The 15536-nt window shown below is 47.7% G+C and overlaps 4 protein-coding genes across 8 annotated transcripts in view; 2 read left to right on the top strand and 2 right to left on the bottom strand.

Moving 5' to 3' along the window:
• rtkna (rhotekin a) overlaps nucleotides 1-4214 on the top strand; it is a 6699-nt gene extending 2485 nt beyond the window's left edge. Inside the window, 3 exon segments of the mRNA XM_062454094.1 lie at nucleotides 364-529; nucleotides 658-762; nucleotides 1896-4214. Of these exon segments, the coding sequence (XP_062310078.1) occupies nucleotides 364-529; nucleotides 658-762; nucleotides 1896-2590 (966 nt within the window). The 3' untranslated portion in view covers nucleotides 2591-4214.
• A 799-nt stretch (nucleotides 4215-5013) lies between these two features.
• Nucleotides 5014-7817, bottom strand: mblac2 (metallo-beta-lactamase domain containing 2). Its single transcript, XM_062454835.1, has 2 exons — nucleotides 7251-7817; nucleotides 5014-5943 (listed from the first exon to the last, which is right to left on the bottom strand). Exons 1-2 carry the CDS (start codon nucleotides 7690-7692, stop codon nucleotides 5555-5557), a joined length of 831 nt encoding a protein of 276 aa, XP_062310819.1. The 5' UTR covers nucleotides 7693-7817; the 3' UTR covers nucleotides 5014-5554.
• A 69-nt stretch (nucleotides 7818-7886) lies between these two features.
• Nucleotides 7887-10288, top strand: polr3g (polymerase (RNA) III (DNA directed) polypeptide G). 4 transcript variants are annotated; one of them, XM_062454606.1, is made up of 8 exons: nucleotides 7887-7985; nucleotides 8160-8318; nucleotides 8664-8793; nucleotides 9255-9323; nucleotides 9405-9464; nucleotides 9554-9618; nucleotides 9715-9831; nucleotides 10005-10288. In XM_062454606.1, the coding sequence occupies exons 2-8, from the start codon at nucleotides 8208-8210 to the stop codon at nucleotides 10089-10091; spliced, it is 639 nt and encodes a 212-aa protein (XP_062310590.1). In that variant the 5' UTR covers nucleotides 7887-7985; nucleotides 8160-8207; the 3' UTR covers nucleotides 10092-10288. The 4 variants fall into 4 exon arrangements, with proteins under 4 accessions (XP_062310590.1, XP_062310591.1, XP_062310592.1 ...); XM_062454607.1 differs by having other exon boundaries at nucleotides 7907-7985; nucleotides 8175-8318; XM_062454605.1 differs by lacking the exon at nucleotides 7887-7985 and having other exon boundaries at nucleotides 8000-8318.
• Nucleotides 10289-10353: 65 nt separating this feature from the next.
• Nucleotides 10354-13621, bottom strand: lysmd3 (LysM, putative peptidoglycan-binding, domain containing 3). 2 transcript variants are annotated; one of them, XM_062454603.1, is made up of 4 exons: nucleotides 13467-13509; nucleotides 12914-13048; nucleotides 12104-12374; nucleotides 10354-11686 (listed from the first exon to the last, which is right to left on the bottom strand). In XM_062454603.1, the coding sequence occupies exons 2-4, from the start codon at nucleotides 12916-12918 to the stop codon at nucleotides 11006-11008; spliced, it is 957 nt and encodes a 318-aa protein (XP_062310587.1). In that variant the 5' UTR covers nucleotides 12919-13048; nucleotides 13467-13509; the 3' UTR covers nucleotides 10354-11005. The 2 variants fall into 2 exon arrangements, with proteins under 2 accessions (XP_062310587.1, XP_062310588.1); XM_062454604.1 differs by lacking the exon at nucleotides 12914-13048 and having other exon boundaries at nucleotides 13467-13621.
• Nucleotides 13622-15536: the final 1915 nt, after the last annotated feature.

The following is a 15536-nucleotide window of genomic DNA, read 5'->3' on the forward strand; positions in this document are numbered from 1 at the left end:
TTGATCGTCTTATACGCGCGTGTGTGCGCATCCTTCCGGGGGCCTCTTACTGTTTCCGTGGTGACTCAGCCGTTCTCTGCAGACTTGCATCAGGGCCAAGTCAGCTCCCCTAGATTGGATATTAATCAGCTCATCTGGCGCCTGACTGGACGGCGAATGGTGCACTACTGCCCACTACTGGTGGAGATGAGACTGCAGCTGTTAGCGTGTGGCTGGTTCCATTGACGATGAATGCACACTTTGTTTTGTTTTTTGTCATTTCATTCGGATTCATGGAACGTTGTCACGTGCTCACGGAACTCAGCTGACGTGTGTGTCTGTGTGTGTCTCTCTGTGTGTGTGTGTGTGTCATCCCCATCTCAGGAGACCAGGATCCGTGCGTCAGAGAAGGACCCCCAGAGGACGGCCCAGAGCATCTGCATCAGCAACCAGTACGGAGGGGAGGTTGTCACCCACACGCTGGAGGCGGACAGCCGCGAAGACACACACCGCTGGATGGAAGCCTTCTGGCAGCAGTTCTATGACATGAGTGAGTAGAGCAGCCCTTCTTGCTCATTGGCTGGTTTTGGGGGGCGCCGGCAGGGCTTCACACGAGCTCCGATTGGACCGTGGATAAATGGCGCGATTGGCGTTTCCTCTGGGCTCTTTCCCCGACAGGCCAATGGAAGCAGTGCTGTGACGACCTGATGAAAATCGAACTGCCATCCCCACGGAAACCGGCCCCTGTCTTGCCAAAACAGGGCTCCCTCTATCACGAAATGGGTAAGACCCCAACCCAACGCAGAACTGCGATAGGTGCAGCAATATCTCTATAGCACCTCCATAAGAGCAGAGTCTAGAGTAATGGAGTGATATTCAGGCCTTACTTAGAATAAACAAAGCAATACATGTGCCAACAAATATATATATATATATATATATATAATACAGAAATACACAAGATATATCTTCACTTATACCTTTCTTAACTGCATGTATGTGCCTCTAACAGTGGCTGTTTGTCCATGTGCATGAGATTTCCAGAAATGTCCACTCTGAGCTCCTTGCCTCCCTAGCTAGTATGTCTGACTTGCCTCTCTGTGTCTCTGTGCTGTTCTCTGGATGGAAGTGCACCCATCTCTTTATGCCGACTCACTTTGCTCCCTCTTTCTCCTCCCCCCTTCTTTCTATCTTTCTTCCTTCCCCCCCCCCCGTGGGGTTCTCCTGTTGGAGAGCATCCCTACTCCCCTCTTCCCTTACGTTTCCCTTCATTATTGACGCAACACTTAATCCTCCATTTTGAACCTTTTTCATATCCTAATGGTCGAAACTAAACCTTCATCTTCTCTGGAATTAACCTTTTCGGAACTCCTTCTCTGCACACCGTTACCTGCACATCACACTGATTACCTACAATATCTCTCCATATATATCTTTGTAAATATATATCTATAATCCCACCACACACACACCAAACCACCCCCGCCCCCCCCTCCATCCATCCCCCCACCCCCCCGGCCCTGGTAGCCCCCCTCCCTTCCCCCTCCTGCGAGGGTCTCCTGCTGCAGGACAACGCTGTGTCGGCTGAGATCCGCGCTCTGCTCTCCTCCTATTACAACGACAGGTAACGCAGGGGGGGCCGGGGGGGGGGGGGGGGGTGGTGGTGGTGGTGGGTGGGTGTGTACACCTCCACACACCACCCTCCACACCTGGTCCCCTCCTCTCCTCAGTCAGAACCACCCGTAAAGGCTTTTGTCCACCCTGTTGCAGTCACTGACCTCTCCGGGTTCCTGTGTTCCATGAAGGTGTATTGAATCAAAGGAATCGTTGTCATTAGGGGGGGCCTTGGCTCTGTTGGTGCCCAGAAAAGCCCGGACCCCTGTGGTACTCACGTGTGTTTCTGTCGTGTTTTCCAGTTATTGAGGCGTCCGAAGACCTCGGCACGGTGACAGACATCCTGGCCAGGCGGATGCAGGAGCTGGAGCTGAGGAGCCAGCTGGGGGCCCCGCCGCCCTGGATGGCCCTGTTCGAGGACTCCCCCTCCGGCCGCCCCCGGCCCTGCAGCCCCAGCCTGGCCGGCCACAGCCCGCGCACCCCCCACCGCCTCCCCCGCAGCCCGCGGACCCCGCCCCGCGCCTACCCCGGCCTGCTCTCCTCCAACGCCAGCCTCGCCTCCGACAGCGACAGCCCCCGCAGCGCCAGCCCCTGCTCGCGCCACCGCCAGCCCCACCCCGTCTGGGCGGAACCCGTCTCCCCCCTGGCCCTCTCCCCCCTGCCCTCCGGCTCGCGCCCCCGGCCGCGCACCTTCTCCCTGGACGCCAAGCTGAGCACCCTGAGAGGGAGGGGTCACGGCGGCGGGGGGCACGCGCAGTGCTCCTGCCATCCGCCCTCCTCCTCGGCCTCGCTCCTAGCCCCGACCTCCCGGGTCCCCCAGCCCACCCTGTCCTGCTCCAGCTCCACCTCCAGCACGAGCACCAGCTCCAGCGAGGGCAGCCACAGCCCGGAGTCGTCCGAGGGAGTCCTCTTCTCACGGCCCTCCCCGGCCAGACGCAGCCTCAGGAACCTCCGAGCCAGACTGGACCCCCGCAACTGGCTCCAGAGCCAGGTATAACCCCTCTAAAGACCCCTTATCACCCCCCCACCTCCCCCGGCAACCACTCTCGGTCCTGGGAAAGGCAGACAGGGAACCAGCTTATCCTCTCCCTGTTTGCGTAACTGGAATGACATCTCACACTAATGCCACGTGACCTGGACACTGGAGTCTGTCAGGGCCGTGTGAACGGCCATGTCTCAAAACGACGTGGTTCTGTCTGCGTCTTTTAAGAACGGTACAGCTGGGGAGATGAACAGAAACACACCAGTGTGCTTTGGAGCCCCTCCGTGCTTGTGAACACTTCCAACTGGAAAGGAGAGTTCGCTGGGTCTGTGTGAGGAAGCCAGTTGCATCAACCTCCCTGGCAGACGGGAAGTGAATAGAAAAATAAATCCGCATGGGTCCACTCGTAGTAAATCTGGTGTTACTGCATGTACGTCGTTGGTACGGTATGGTGAAGCCGACTCGTTTTGTGTTGGGACTGGAGATCTGAGAGAACAGTGTTTGTGAAAGTTCCGTCAAGTGTGTATCGTGTGATGTAGTAAGCGAGGTAGTGTCTTGTTTCCTGTGCTAACTGTGATTTTCACTTTCAAAAGAACTGTCGAGAACGTTCCAGGAACTCCCCTCCATTTTCGATGCTATAATAATATCCCCAGGTTGGCATGCAGGATAGAGCATGTGCAGGAATGTGATGCTCACTTTTATAAATCCTTGAGTCAAGTAACTGTATGACTTCAGGATATGCAACAGAGAATGTTGGCACACAAGACAAACCTGTGCTCTATTCCTCACAACCACACACGTATGTTAAGCTGCATGTCTTTGATACTGGTTAAAACCGAACTAATAAAGACTCATGTATTTCAAATGAATGGAAATACACCAAAGGCTTAGTAATGATGCAAACATGCAAAGCCATAACCTGTGTTAAACACGTCTTTTCAGAAACCCAAAGTGGAAGGTGGTCTTCGTCATGCAAGAGGTCTCTAGGCATATCTCTGTCAGACTTAATATTAGATGTTTGGAAATACTGAAAATTATGATTAGTCAGTTATAACATCATGTTATACAAACCAAGCCCAGCATTAGTCTCCAACCCAAGTGTGAAATGCAATTGAATTATGCAAAACAATAATTATCTATAGCAAATGGTGCTACGGCAGTTATGTAAAGTGTGTGTGTGTGTGTGCGCGACGTGTGAGCATGTCTGTGTGTGCACCTGCCTTGGTGTGAACGTGTGTGTGTTATCTGCGTAGTTAAGTCTATCTCCCATATCCCTGCGTCTTGGGAGGGCTTAGAGCTGGGTCCACTATTTGAGTCCAACCGTAAAACCGTCTAAAAATGCATTTGTTACTGTAAATGTTTTTTTTTTTGTTTTGTTTTTAAGTTAACACAGCTCTTCCTGTTCTTTTTGTTTAAACCAATTTTACATGAATGGTTTCGTTATATGATGACAGTTTTGTTGATATCTTAACAGAGGATTACAAATATCAAACTGTTGCGGTAGATAACATTGAATGTTTATCTTGCAAGACTGTCTGTTGGCCAGATGTCAACATGCCCTTTGTCTTTAAGGGGGAAAGAAAGTGCAAGTCTTGTTTAAATATGTAACATATTAATGATAATAAATGCTTTATCAATTTATAGCAATCATTTTTCTATTATCAAGCCTAAGGTAAGTTGTTGAGAATGTAAGCATATGCTTATATATAAAAACGAATTATAAAAAGGCTGCTCTTAATGTTTTAATAGGAACAAGAATATGTGAGGTTCAGTTGGTCCCAATATTTCTCTCTCTCACTCGACACTCACTACATATTTCATTTATTTTGAGTTTCAGAATACTGGAGTCGGTTTGAGGCCAGAAACTGAATGCACTACAAGAGACGCTTGACCTAGATTTAACAATAATTTTTTCAAGGCAAAAAGCTGTCCCATGAATCATTTAATTAGGCCTATCTTAGAGTCCAAGATCACAGTTCCCACTGATTAAGTCAATGAAAGATCTAATCTGACAACAGATAATGTCTCAAACATGATCCAGGATTTATTTGGCATTTCAGTATGAGAAACACCGTTGATACAAATAATTCCTTCTTCACACACAAATCTCTAATTATGGGGTGCCGCTGCATATATATATGGGGAGTCAGGTGGCTGAGCGGTGAGGGAATCGGGCTAGTAATCCGAAGGTTGCCAGTTCGATTCCCGGTCATGCCAACTGACGTTGTGTCCTTGGGCAAGGCACTTCACCCTACTTGCCTCGGGGGGGAATGTCCCTGTACTTACTGTAAGTCGCTCTGGATAAGAGCGTCTGCTAAATGACTAAATGTAAATGTATATATATATGTTATTTCAACCAGACTTACTATCACATTGATTCACAGAACAGCCACACTGATGGGATGACTTCTATAAATAGCACCATAGGAAGCTTGAGGGAGGGGGATGGAGTTGGCAGTTTATTGTCAACATGGTGGCTTCAAGGCCTCACAAGAATCAAGGGAACAAAGCACTGTAATTCATATCCTCTGAAGACATTGTGCACGAAACCCTGTATAAGTCGGTGTAGCATTCCTAAAAACGTCAAAGTGCCTTTAACAATGTCCGAGCAAACACACCAAACATCACCCTATATATTTGAGCACATTACACCAGTGATGTGCCATTGGTTTATCACACTACCCGTATAAAAAAACTAAACAAGCATTTTACAGTCAAGATCTCCAAACGTCGTCAAATCGCTGACTGATTCACCCCAACGGAAAAACGAAGGCGTTTTAAAATGGCACCAAACGCATTTGGAATGGCTCGCCCGTTTGACCCGACAGCCAACGGAAATCCTGCTCGCCTCAGAGCCCCCCCCTCCCCCCTCTCCTCGCACCACCACTGACGGACTCAACATCGCGACATCATACATACACATCCTATACTTCTCTCATGACACCGAATGTGTGTGTTTGTGCTCCCTCCCTCCCCTAGCTAGCAGACCCTGCGGGGGTTGGACGCCCTCAGCGCCATGCCGGCCAGGGTCCTCCACGCGAAGGTGGAGAAGCGCGCGGGGCACGTGCCCGCCCTGTCGATGTAGCCCGCCGCGATGCGGTGGAGACGCTTGCCCCCGAAGGTGTTGTAGTGGCCCGGCAGCACCTGGTCCACCTGCTCGCTGTCCACCAGGCCCACCAGCCTCTCGCAGCTGCCCACGTAGTCGCTGACGCGGCTGTAGGGCAGCCAGTCGATCATGGCGCCGTCGTAGGCCACGTCGCCGCTGAACAGCAGCTTGTTGTCGCGGTCGTGCAGGCAGATGCTGCCGCGGGAGTGGCCGGGCATGTGCAGCACCGTCAGCTGGCGGTCGCCCAGGTTGATGACGTCACCTGGGGGGGGAGACAGAGGGAGAGGAAGAGAGAGAGGAAGAGGGAGACAGAGGGAGGGAGAGGAAGAGAGAGACAGAGAGAAAACAGAGCAAGAGAGAATGAGAGAGCGAGAGCGACTCAAAGAAAGAGACAGGGAGAGAAAGGAGAGAGAGGGGGGGGGGAATGCATAGTGTAACATTCAGCCAAGACCCAGCCCCTAAGTCTCGAGTCATACCTAAATATCTGAAGCCTACATAACGTGGCAGGCCAGCCGAGCTGAGCCACTGACAGAACCTGTGTAAGCAACATGATCTGCCCGGCCCCATGTCACAGGGCCCACACTGTACTGAGGGCACAGCGCGAAGAGGCCGTAAGGTCTACGGCTCCGTCGGAAACGGAGGGCATCGAAAGGGGGAAAAAAGTGACCCAATGAGCAATAAGATATTCCATCTGCATTGCAGCACCTCTGACGCAGCATCAGTGTATTGAGCGATGCCCATATTACGCAGAGACTCAATACCACAGAGAGTTCGGCGCAACTTTGTCAAGTGTGCAGTATCGCACAGGAGAACGCGGAAAAGGCACAGCATCAAATCTCTCCCGTATAAAATGGATCCATATAAATACATATTTCCGACAGGAAAATCAACTGAGGTGAATGGGTCTACCGAAACCTCAGGTTTCAGGTTGTGTAACTCGGTATGTGGCTATCCAGAGTTAGTCTCCTCCTCTGTTCGAAATCCCACCCGTCAAAGTCCTCTTGGTCGAGGAGGAGAAAAGAAATAGTCTGCATGACACATGTTCAAGTAAATATGGCTTATCAGTCACAGTATTCTACGACCATTCATATTTGTTGTTGACCACTAGCCCTAGTGATTCTACCAACAGGCATAGTGCTTCTACTGAGCAATGACAATGAGGCTACACATTACTTTAGCTTTACATTGCAAGACACACCCTTCACTGATATTGAGGATCAGTGCTTGTTGAAAGTAATGGACAGGCCTGTAACTTAAAACGTGGGGAGGGTGACATTTCCCCTAGTGTGTGTGTGTGTGTGTGTGTGTGTGTGTGTGTGTGTGTGTGTGTGTGTGTTGAAGGGGGTCAGAGCTGGTGTTTTGCCAAGTCCACTCTGCAGTATAAATTCTCCCTTGGGATGCTGCCTAATGTGAAAGCGTATTCCAGTGGAAATGAGATTTACTGTAACGCTGGGCGTAGACACATCCTTTCAATTCTGTAATCACATTCTCATTGACCGTATCCTTATCTCAACTCTACATGCAATGAGTGCAGACCGGTGGGTCCCTGGATTGACAAGAGTACCATACCTTCTTGGAGTATATGTGTCGGCTGGACAGCCTTGACTTTGTACTGCCTAGCCCTCCAACCCGGCGTGGGAGCCTCGACTATCTCCCTGTCGGACAGCCAGGTCACCGTTTCGAAGTTATCCCCGTTGGCCAGGGCATCGACCTCTGCGCTGTGAACGCCCACCTGTTGGAACTGGTGGAGACCACCGGAGTGGTCGAAGTGGGCGTGGGTGGCGATAGCCAAAAGAGGGTTCTTTTGCTGGGTGTCGTCCCCGAGCAGTCCTTTACCGTTGATGTAGTCAGGTAAGCTTCTCAAGCCCAAGCCTGTGTCTATGACAACGTCCTGGTGTGATCCACGGAGAAGCCAAATGTTCGCCCGGTTATCCGATTGGTAAAACCTCTCTTGGATCCAGTAAATGCCGTCTCCAAGAGATTTGTGCGCGTACCAGTCAGTTGCAGACATTACAATTCATGTACGTGCCGAAATTAATATAGATTTTCTGCTGTCAAGAAAGAGACGGTTTCTCTGCTAATTTTGCTACACATCTGCTCTGTTTTCACGCTCAATGATGGTGGCTGACACACCCTCGTGGGCGGAAAGCATAGTGACGACAGGATAAAAGTCGCTTACTATTGGTTAGTGCAGAACACTCCCACTGCAACTGGGGCGTGTCGATTTAAAAGGCAGTAACACATTAGGATTGCCTGTGAAAAGCAACCGCCGAGATACATTGTATGTATTGGAACCTTAATTAGGTGAATATCAGGCTTAATGCCGATTTATTTTGGTGCAAAGGTGCAATATTCCGCGTCCAAAGCGTTGACAAAAAAAAATCTGCTGTTCTTCAACCAAATTATGACACAAGGACCACACGGATATTTAATATAAAACATTGTGCGGGTGTGCATGTGTGTGTTTGTGTTTACTAGTTGGATTCCCTCTAGGTGGATGTGAGCTTGCCTGACTGTGCGGTGAACATGGCAGGGAAAGGTCGGGGCCTTGCTGCCTTCAGCTTTCATGTCGAGTCCCTGGGGATCACAAGGGGCTCCATGCCAGAATCCAGAGTTGGGCCCAACCCCTTGTTCCCAGTAAGTCCTGTGAACCCAAACCTCTCTGCTTTGTTCTTTATGCTGTTTTCCCATGACGGTGTTATGGAGTATGTATGTTGGTTCATGTTACATTTGAAGCTCATTCAAACTTGTTTCGAACTGCACTGTGATCCACATTCAGTGCATCCGTCCTATAATTATGAGGTGTTTACATTTGATGAATTCAACAGATGCTTTTATCTAAAGTAACATACACGTGGACAGCAGCCGATTTAAGGATCAGAAGTGTCCAGTTCGAATAATACCCAATGGATTTGGACTATAGAAGGAGTCCACACGTGAATGTAATGGGGCGTTTCATATGACTGTGGGACATCTTCGTAGGATGTGGAGTTCAAGCCAGTGCCGCTGAAAGTGGGAGACGACGAGGACTACATGTTGGCCCTGAAACAGGAGATGAGGGGGACCATGAGACAACTCCCTCACAGCATCAAGCCTCTGAAACCAAAGGCAGGTAAGAGAGACAACAGCATTTCCACTCACACATCCCATAATGGTGGGAGGCCGCTCTGAGGGTGAGATAATGCAACACTCAAGGACGTAGACGTTTAATCGCATCCCAGCTGAAGATGGGAGGCAGATTTATGTCAGACTATTGAGTTAAAGCCACTCCCTCACCGGACAGAGGGTGCATTTAGAGCAACATCTTCAGAGATTTGGGGTATCAAATGGACATGGTATTTTTCAAATCCTACTCAGGTTAGCAGATGGAACTCGTCCGAGGCCTTTCTGCAGATCATTTCCAGATATTCATGATCAAACGTTTGCTCGCCACGGTTGCCTCCGCAGTTGTTTCGCGTTCATAAGTTGTTCCTGAATCTTAACTCTGGGAACCAGAGATGAGAGGTGAGGTGAGTGAGTGAGTTTGCGTGATCATGCGTTGATGAAAAACCTTTCTGTTTTCGCAACAAATAGATGTGGAGAGGTACAAGGAGAAATACCAGAGGGAGAGACAGAAGCTGTTGGATGGGGACTGGACCCCAGGTACTTCGTCAGGTCATGACCCATCCGAATACTGTTGATCCCTACTTCATTTTGTATCCAATTGTGTGTTTATCCTTGCAGACTGGAATCTATTTCCAAAAGAACTGATGCCACAGAAGAAAAAGTTGCTTGTAAAAACTGGTATAGACATGAGTTGATTTTTCCCCCAATCAAATTCTGACACTTTCATCCAATCAAGGTCTAATATGTTTCCAAACTTCATGTAACAGCTGCTAAGAAGAAGCCCATTAAGGTGTCAGTCAAAGACAAAGAACAGGTGCTCAGTCAATTAGATGTAAGTGGTTTACTTCACCCTCTCCTGCTTTGTTCGCCCTCTCCACACTGCAGTCCGGGTATCAAGTGTGCAAATGACTTGCGACTGCTTTTAAAGGAACTCGAGAAGAGAGACAACGTCCAGTCGGACGAGGAGAAAGAAGCAAAGAAGGAGAAGGAGGGGGAGGAAGAGGAGGTCGAAGCAGAGGAACTCGAAGATGAAGAACAGGAGGAGGTACTGCGTTTTTCTGAGAAGTGATCGATAAGCCACTGTATGACTGGCTGTAGTGAACGTCTGCAATGACTTTTAACTGCATTTCTTGTCATGAGGTATTTACCTACTGTTGGATTAATGGCAGTGTTATGTGTACATGGATAGTTGTCCTGATGCCCAAGTTTCTTTGACAGGAAAACGACTACATTGCCAGTTACTTCGAGGATGGTGATGACTTTGATGCAGGCAGTGATGATAATATGGATGAAGCCACTTACTAACCAGTCACTGTAACCTATTACTGCCATCTTAAAAAAAAACATATGGAAACCCAAAGGCTAATCTGTATTGGTTCAACGTCTCTCCAAATGTATATATATTTTTGTTATACTTTATTTTTCTTGCTACTACAGTGTCTTGGTAAAATTGTGTTGCCTATGCTAGCACTGTCATGGCATTAAACAATACTTGAACTGAATTTGTTTTTGTTTGTTTTTACAATTGAATAATTGTAAACAAAGCAAGAAACAAAGTGAGCATCAATAATTTATTAAAAATATACTTTTATTTTCAGCCTGTTAAAGTGTTCCTCAGGTTGAAGGCACGTACAGTTCAATTATAACACATTTTCATAAAACGTGAAATGGACATTATTTTAAGAAATGGTGATACAATATTACAGTTCACTGTAGAATATCTAGAATAGTTCTGGCCGTACTGTGTTTCATCACCATGCCCTTTGCAGAAAGATTTTTTTCAGATGATAAAATGCGGATTCCCCCAAAGGCAAGCAAAACATATTCACACATTGTTCAAGAGAATCTGTGACAACTTCAATACTGATAGTAAATATAGGGCTAAATCTCAAATAAATTACCATTATTCAACTATATTTTCAACATGAACACAGTGGCAGCAATTGGTACTGCTCTGACAAAAGGACTACCCGTCTTCAGACGAGGTGGAGCTAACCTCCGGCTGAAATGACCAAATCAAGATACAGAATTAACATTTCTCTGTGCAAAACATATTTAAAAAAAAAAGAACAAAAAGTAACATGTTTATTTCTTACGTCCTCTTTTCACTCTATGAAGGGTTTCCATCAGGGAGCTTGCATTGCATTTTAACGAGCAATTATTGGCTCATAATTATGGTCTAGTCCATGTAGTGTGTGTGTGTGGACAGAACTGCCTCGCTACGTGATCGTTTGCTTGGAGGCAGGGTGGCCCTCCACGTCCGAATAATGCCTTAATCCATGGGACTCGGGTGGGGGAACATTTCCAGCAACGTCCCCTCTATTCTCTGGTGCTTGGACCAGCTGCTCGGCGGCCAGGGTGACGGCAGCCTTGTGAGACTCCGTGGTGGCGTGGTGACTGACGTCAGCCTTCACCAGCACCTCGTAGTACAGCAGGTAGAAGACGGGCGTGACGATGCCCACCACCAGCATGATGGCCACGGCCGTCCACCACCTCATGCCCCAGTCTGCCCCGTAGTAGGGGTCCTTCCTGGGGGCGGGCTTGAAGTCCGGCTCCTCGCTCAGCAGGGGCTGCTGGAGGCTCAGCGAGGACACCACTTCGTTCAGGCTGCTCCGGGAGGGGCACGTGGACTTGACCAGCAGCTCAATGTCCTTGTCCTTCTCCTGGAGGAAGCCCTCCACGCTGTCGGTGGAGGAGGAGGAAGAGTCGGTGGAGGTGTCCGGGGAGGTGGTGGGGGTCTGGGGGAGCCGGTGGGTGCCCGAGGGGGAGGCAGATTTGAGGGAGGTTGTGCTGTGGGTCTCAGTCAGCACGCTGAAGCGCTTGACGGGGATCTTGATGGATCGCAGCGCAAAGAAGTCCTGTTCCGACAACAGGTTGTTGGCCCGCTTGATATCCGCCACCTAAGAGACGAGAATTAAAGTTCACAAATGGTTTTGGGAAGAAATAATGAGTGATCTCCGTACTAAATCATTTACAAAAAATTCTCACCTATTGAAATTCTTTTCTCGTGAATATCTGAACATCTACTACATGCCCTACAGTCACATAGGCACTTTTTTATCAAACAAGGTGTCAAGTGGGGGAAGAAATGCACAGACAGCATGGACAGAAAAATGTGCATTGTGGACACATTCTCATAGCCAGACGCTAAGGAAAAGACGCATCATTTCGATAATCCGAATGTAATTGGATCTGTCACGGAGTCCACTTACAAGCCCTGCACACACAGGCCAAATGTAACCTTGACTGGATAAACAAGGGCTCGGGAGTCCTTCGGATCCCCCAGGCCAACAAAGAAGGGCTGTTGACAGACTCACAGAGCAGAAGTACTGCAGCGAGATGCTGTTCAGGGTGTCCCCCTCCTTGATGTCCTTGACCAGGTAGATGACGTCGTCCATCTTGTCTCGGGACGGGCCGCGCCGCAGCCTCTCCCGGCCCCGCGGGCGGAGCTCGCTGCCCTCGCCGTCCTCCTCAGACAGGTCGTTCTCAGAGCCGTTGCCGAACAGGTACGCGTGGCCGCCGTTGGCGGGCTGCACAGTGGTCGCCGACTTGAAACCATAGGCCTGGTTCCTCCCCGCCATTTTCACTCTAAAAAAGGTGGAGAGCGTGGCAGAAGGATGTCATGTGCGGTGCCTGACAGCATAAGTAATTGATACACTTCTAATCCTGCCAAAGGTTATCGGGATGTAGATTATAGACACAAGTCTGTGTGGTTAAGTAAATGAGAAATTGAACTAGATTAGTCCTAATTAGGGAGTAGATCACGTACATGTTCTTTGTATTAACGTACTAGACACTGTTTTTAACTATAGGCTATGGCTACTGAAATGTTGGTACCTTGACAACACTAGATTGTACAGTTCTGACGGGTTAATACAGTGCAACTAGGTATAATCTAGAAAGCTAAAGTCCATCAGAGCCAACTTCAACATTTAGAAAGATAACAAATCGAGTCCTTGTGATTATCACAATCTGACATAACTAGTTAGTCAGGAAGACACTGGTGCTCTATAATAAGCCAACAGACGATTCTTTCAATGCGTTGGTAATTCCACAGTACAGTATCACGTCAATGATGCTGACTTTTGGATCATTTCTCTGTTTGCAAGCTTAGAGCTAGTACTTACGTCATTGTTCCGGGCGCTAGTGCTAGTCGAACAGGTAACTGTTAATAACAGCTAGCAAGCTACCATGGCAACGTCCACGTCGTCCCATTTCTTTGAAATTCAGATAGAGAGCAACCAGAACTGCTGGTGTGACAGCTTCACGTCGGGTGAAACATAGCTAGGCTAACAAGATGTGTGATGAGTATCGCTTATCTTGCTAGCTATCTAGCGTAGCTACCTAATTACTTACAACTCATCTAGGAAAGTGATGTAGCCAATTGACTAATTGTATTAAAACTATCTTATAGAGCAAAGGTTTAGCCAGCCTGCAAAACATTGGACTGATATCTCGCATGAAGGCTAGTCAATTAGGTCGATCAACTTTAGCTACAGACTCAAGCTAGCCAGCTAGCTAGGCTACATACAAGATAGCTGGTGGCTACGTTCCTTATCATCTTGACTCAACCTATTTCGATAGTTAACCAATGGTTCGTAGATTGACAACTGCCTGTAAAGACCAATGAATTGGTCGTGGTTCGTTCTAATGTTGCTGCGTTAAAATGTTCGACTTTACCTGCACACATAAGCACTAGCCGTCCTCAAGCCATCTCCATTCTCCTTTCGACTGAACTGAGCGTTTGTTTACGCCACGTCAACAGAATACTAACGTGATGACGTTTCTTTTTCCAGAGAAGCGTTTCCTTTTTTTTGTTAGAAATAAATAAAATCTATATATTTTTGGTGGGATTTCTGCCTTTATTATTTATTTCTGACAGAGATAGTGTATTCGGAGAACACAGAAAATGTAGGGAGAGAGAGGATGACATGCGGTAAAGGGCCTGGACCGGATTTAAACCAGGGCCACCCGCAGGAGGCCTCAGCCTGGTGCGCGCTTAAATCCGGTGAAACACCGGGGTGCCCGAGTAGAGTTTTCTTAAATGTAGATGGCGCCACAGACTTTGAAATATGCAAACCAATTAATCATAGATTTATGAATGGGCCTGATAACCTACTCGGAGATTAACGAGAGCTGTTGGATTAATAATGGATTTAGAAACCATATATAGGCCTAATAGGCCTACATTATTTTCAAAAGTAGGCTACGTGGTAGCTATCTTAGTAAACAACAGGTGTATGCAGGAATTCGTGTGCAAAATGAACTTGTTATGATTAGATTCCAAGTCAACAATGCTATACAATTCAGATTAATTAAATAATGTATTCGACGACCATATGCCTATGGCGAGTTCGCTGGGGGGAGCTGTCCACCAGGCTATAAGTATACACACTCGCGGAGACAAATGCGATTAGCACATCTTGCACTCTACTAGTAGCCTACATGCGAATGGAAGCCCGCACCGTAGTTTTCTTTAGACAGCCGAACGGGGTGGCCGCACGTCGCCGATAACAGTAGTAAACCGAAGTGAACTAAAACACTGCGTAGCTTACTTAGGTGGCAAGCCTACTTCACCAATTCATCAACTGAAAGGATACACCGTAGGGCGACAGTACGCTGTCTGTCCCGTTAGGTGACGTAGGTTTGTGTCTTTATGTGTTGTGTGGACATTCATTGGGGGGCCGAAAGCCGCCTATAGCACCACAAATTGGAGTTTCTCAAATGTGGATATCAAGAATGCGCTTATTGACAAAGAAGACTACCATCTGTCAGAAACCGTAGGAGTTCAAGGCTTTTATTGTAAGGTGTTATCGATGATATCCTAAACAATTGTGGAATTCTAATAATTTATCCTGGACAGAGCAAGAGCAAGGTGTCAGGTAAGTTACATTGAAATCTGTCGTGTCCTGTATTTATTTAATTAACATAGCCTATGTTAGATCACACTTAAATTGCAAGTTCATATCAAAACACATGAAAGTTTAGTCATGTGCAGTGGGGAAACTGTATGCTATAGCCTGTTGTAGACTATATGGAGTTGGCGGTATTTTCCTTTTTTAGTTCGTCAATTGTTTTTAAAGACTTGCGCTTAACAAGTAGGATAGGCTACATCAGGGCTAGTGATCGATACCGCATGCATCAGCATCACTATTGCATACACCGGCTACCACAAAATTGTTCAGCCAACACCAGGCTAATTTATATTGCACAGTGCCAAAATCCCCTCTGAGCAGCTAATAAATTTGAAAAGTCTAAATATTGATTCAGTGAAATGACTAAATGAAAGGCTGGGTAACCCATTGACGACAGAGACAAACGCTTCCATGGTTACTCTCTGGATCTCCAGTGTGAACTATGCTTTGTGTGTTTCGCCCATTGAAATAAAATGACAATCCGCGGGGAACCGCCACACATGGTGCGCATGAGCCGGGGACCCAGTGATAAAGGCCCCGTTGACTAATCTTCACTGGGGTCATTAGTAATCTTGGCTCACATTGGGCTTCCCACATGTGTCGCTACTGTAGCCTTCTGAGCGTGCATTGTCTATAAGATAAATTGACAGCAGGCCTGTGAAAAACGGTACTTTGCCTCATTTACATGGACGCTGTTTCACTCTGAAGGAAAATAGTTGGCAGTGCGATTATTTCTTCGTTGGATATAGCCTCTTCATATGTAATTGATTGAACATGATGTCATCCTGCTGCATTTAAATGTCCTTTGTTGCGTTCTCTATGGTGTTCACCAGAG

The sequence above is a fragment of the Osmerus eperlanus genome, chromosome 28 (genome assembly GCF_963692335.1).
Source record: "Osmerus eperlanus chromosome 28, fOsmEpe2.1, whole genome shotgun sequence".
NCBI lineage: Eukaryota > Metazoa > Chordata > Actinopteri > Osmeriformes > Osmeridae > Osmerus > Osmerus eperlanus.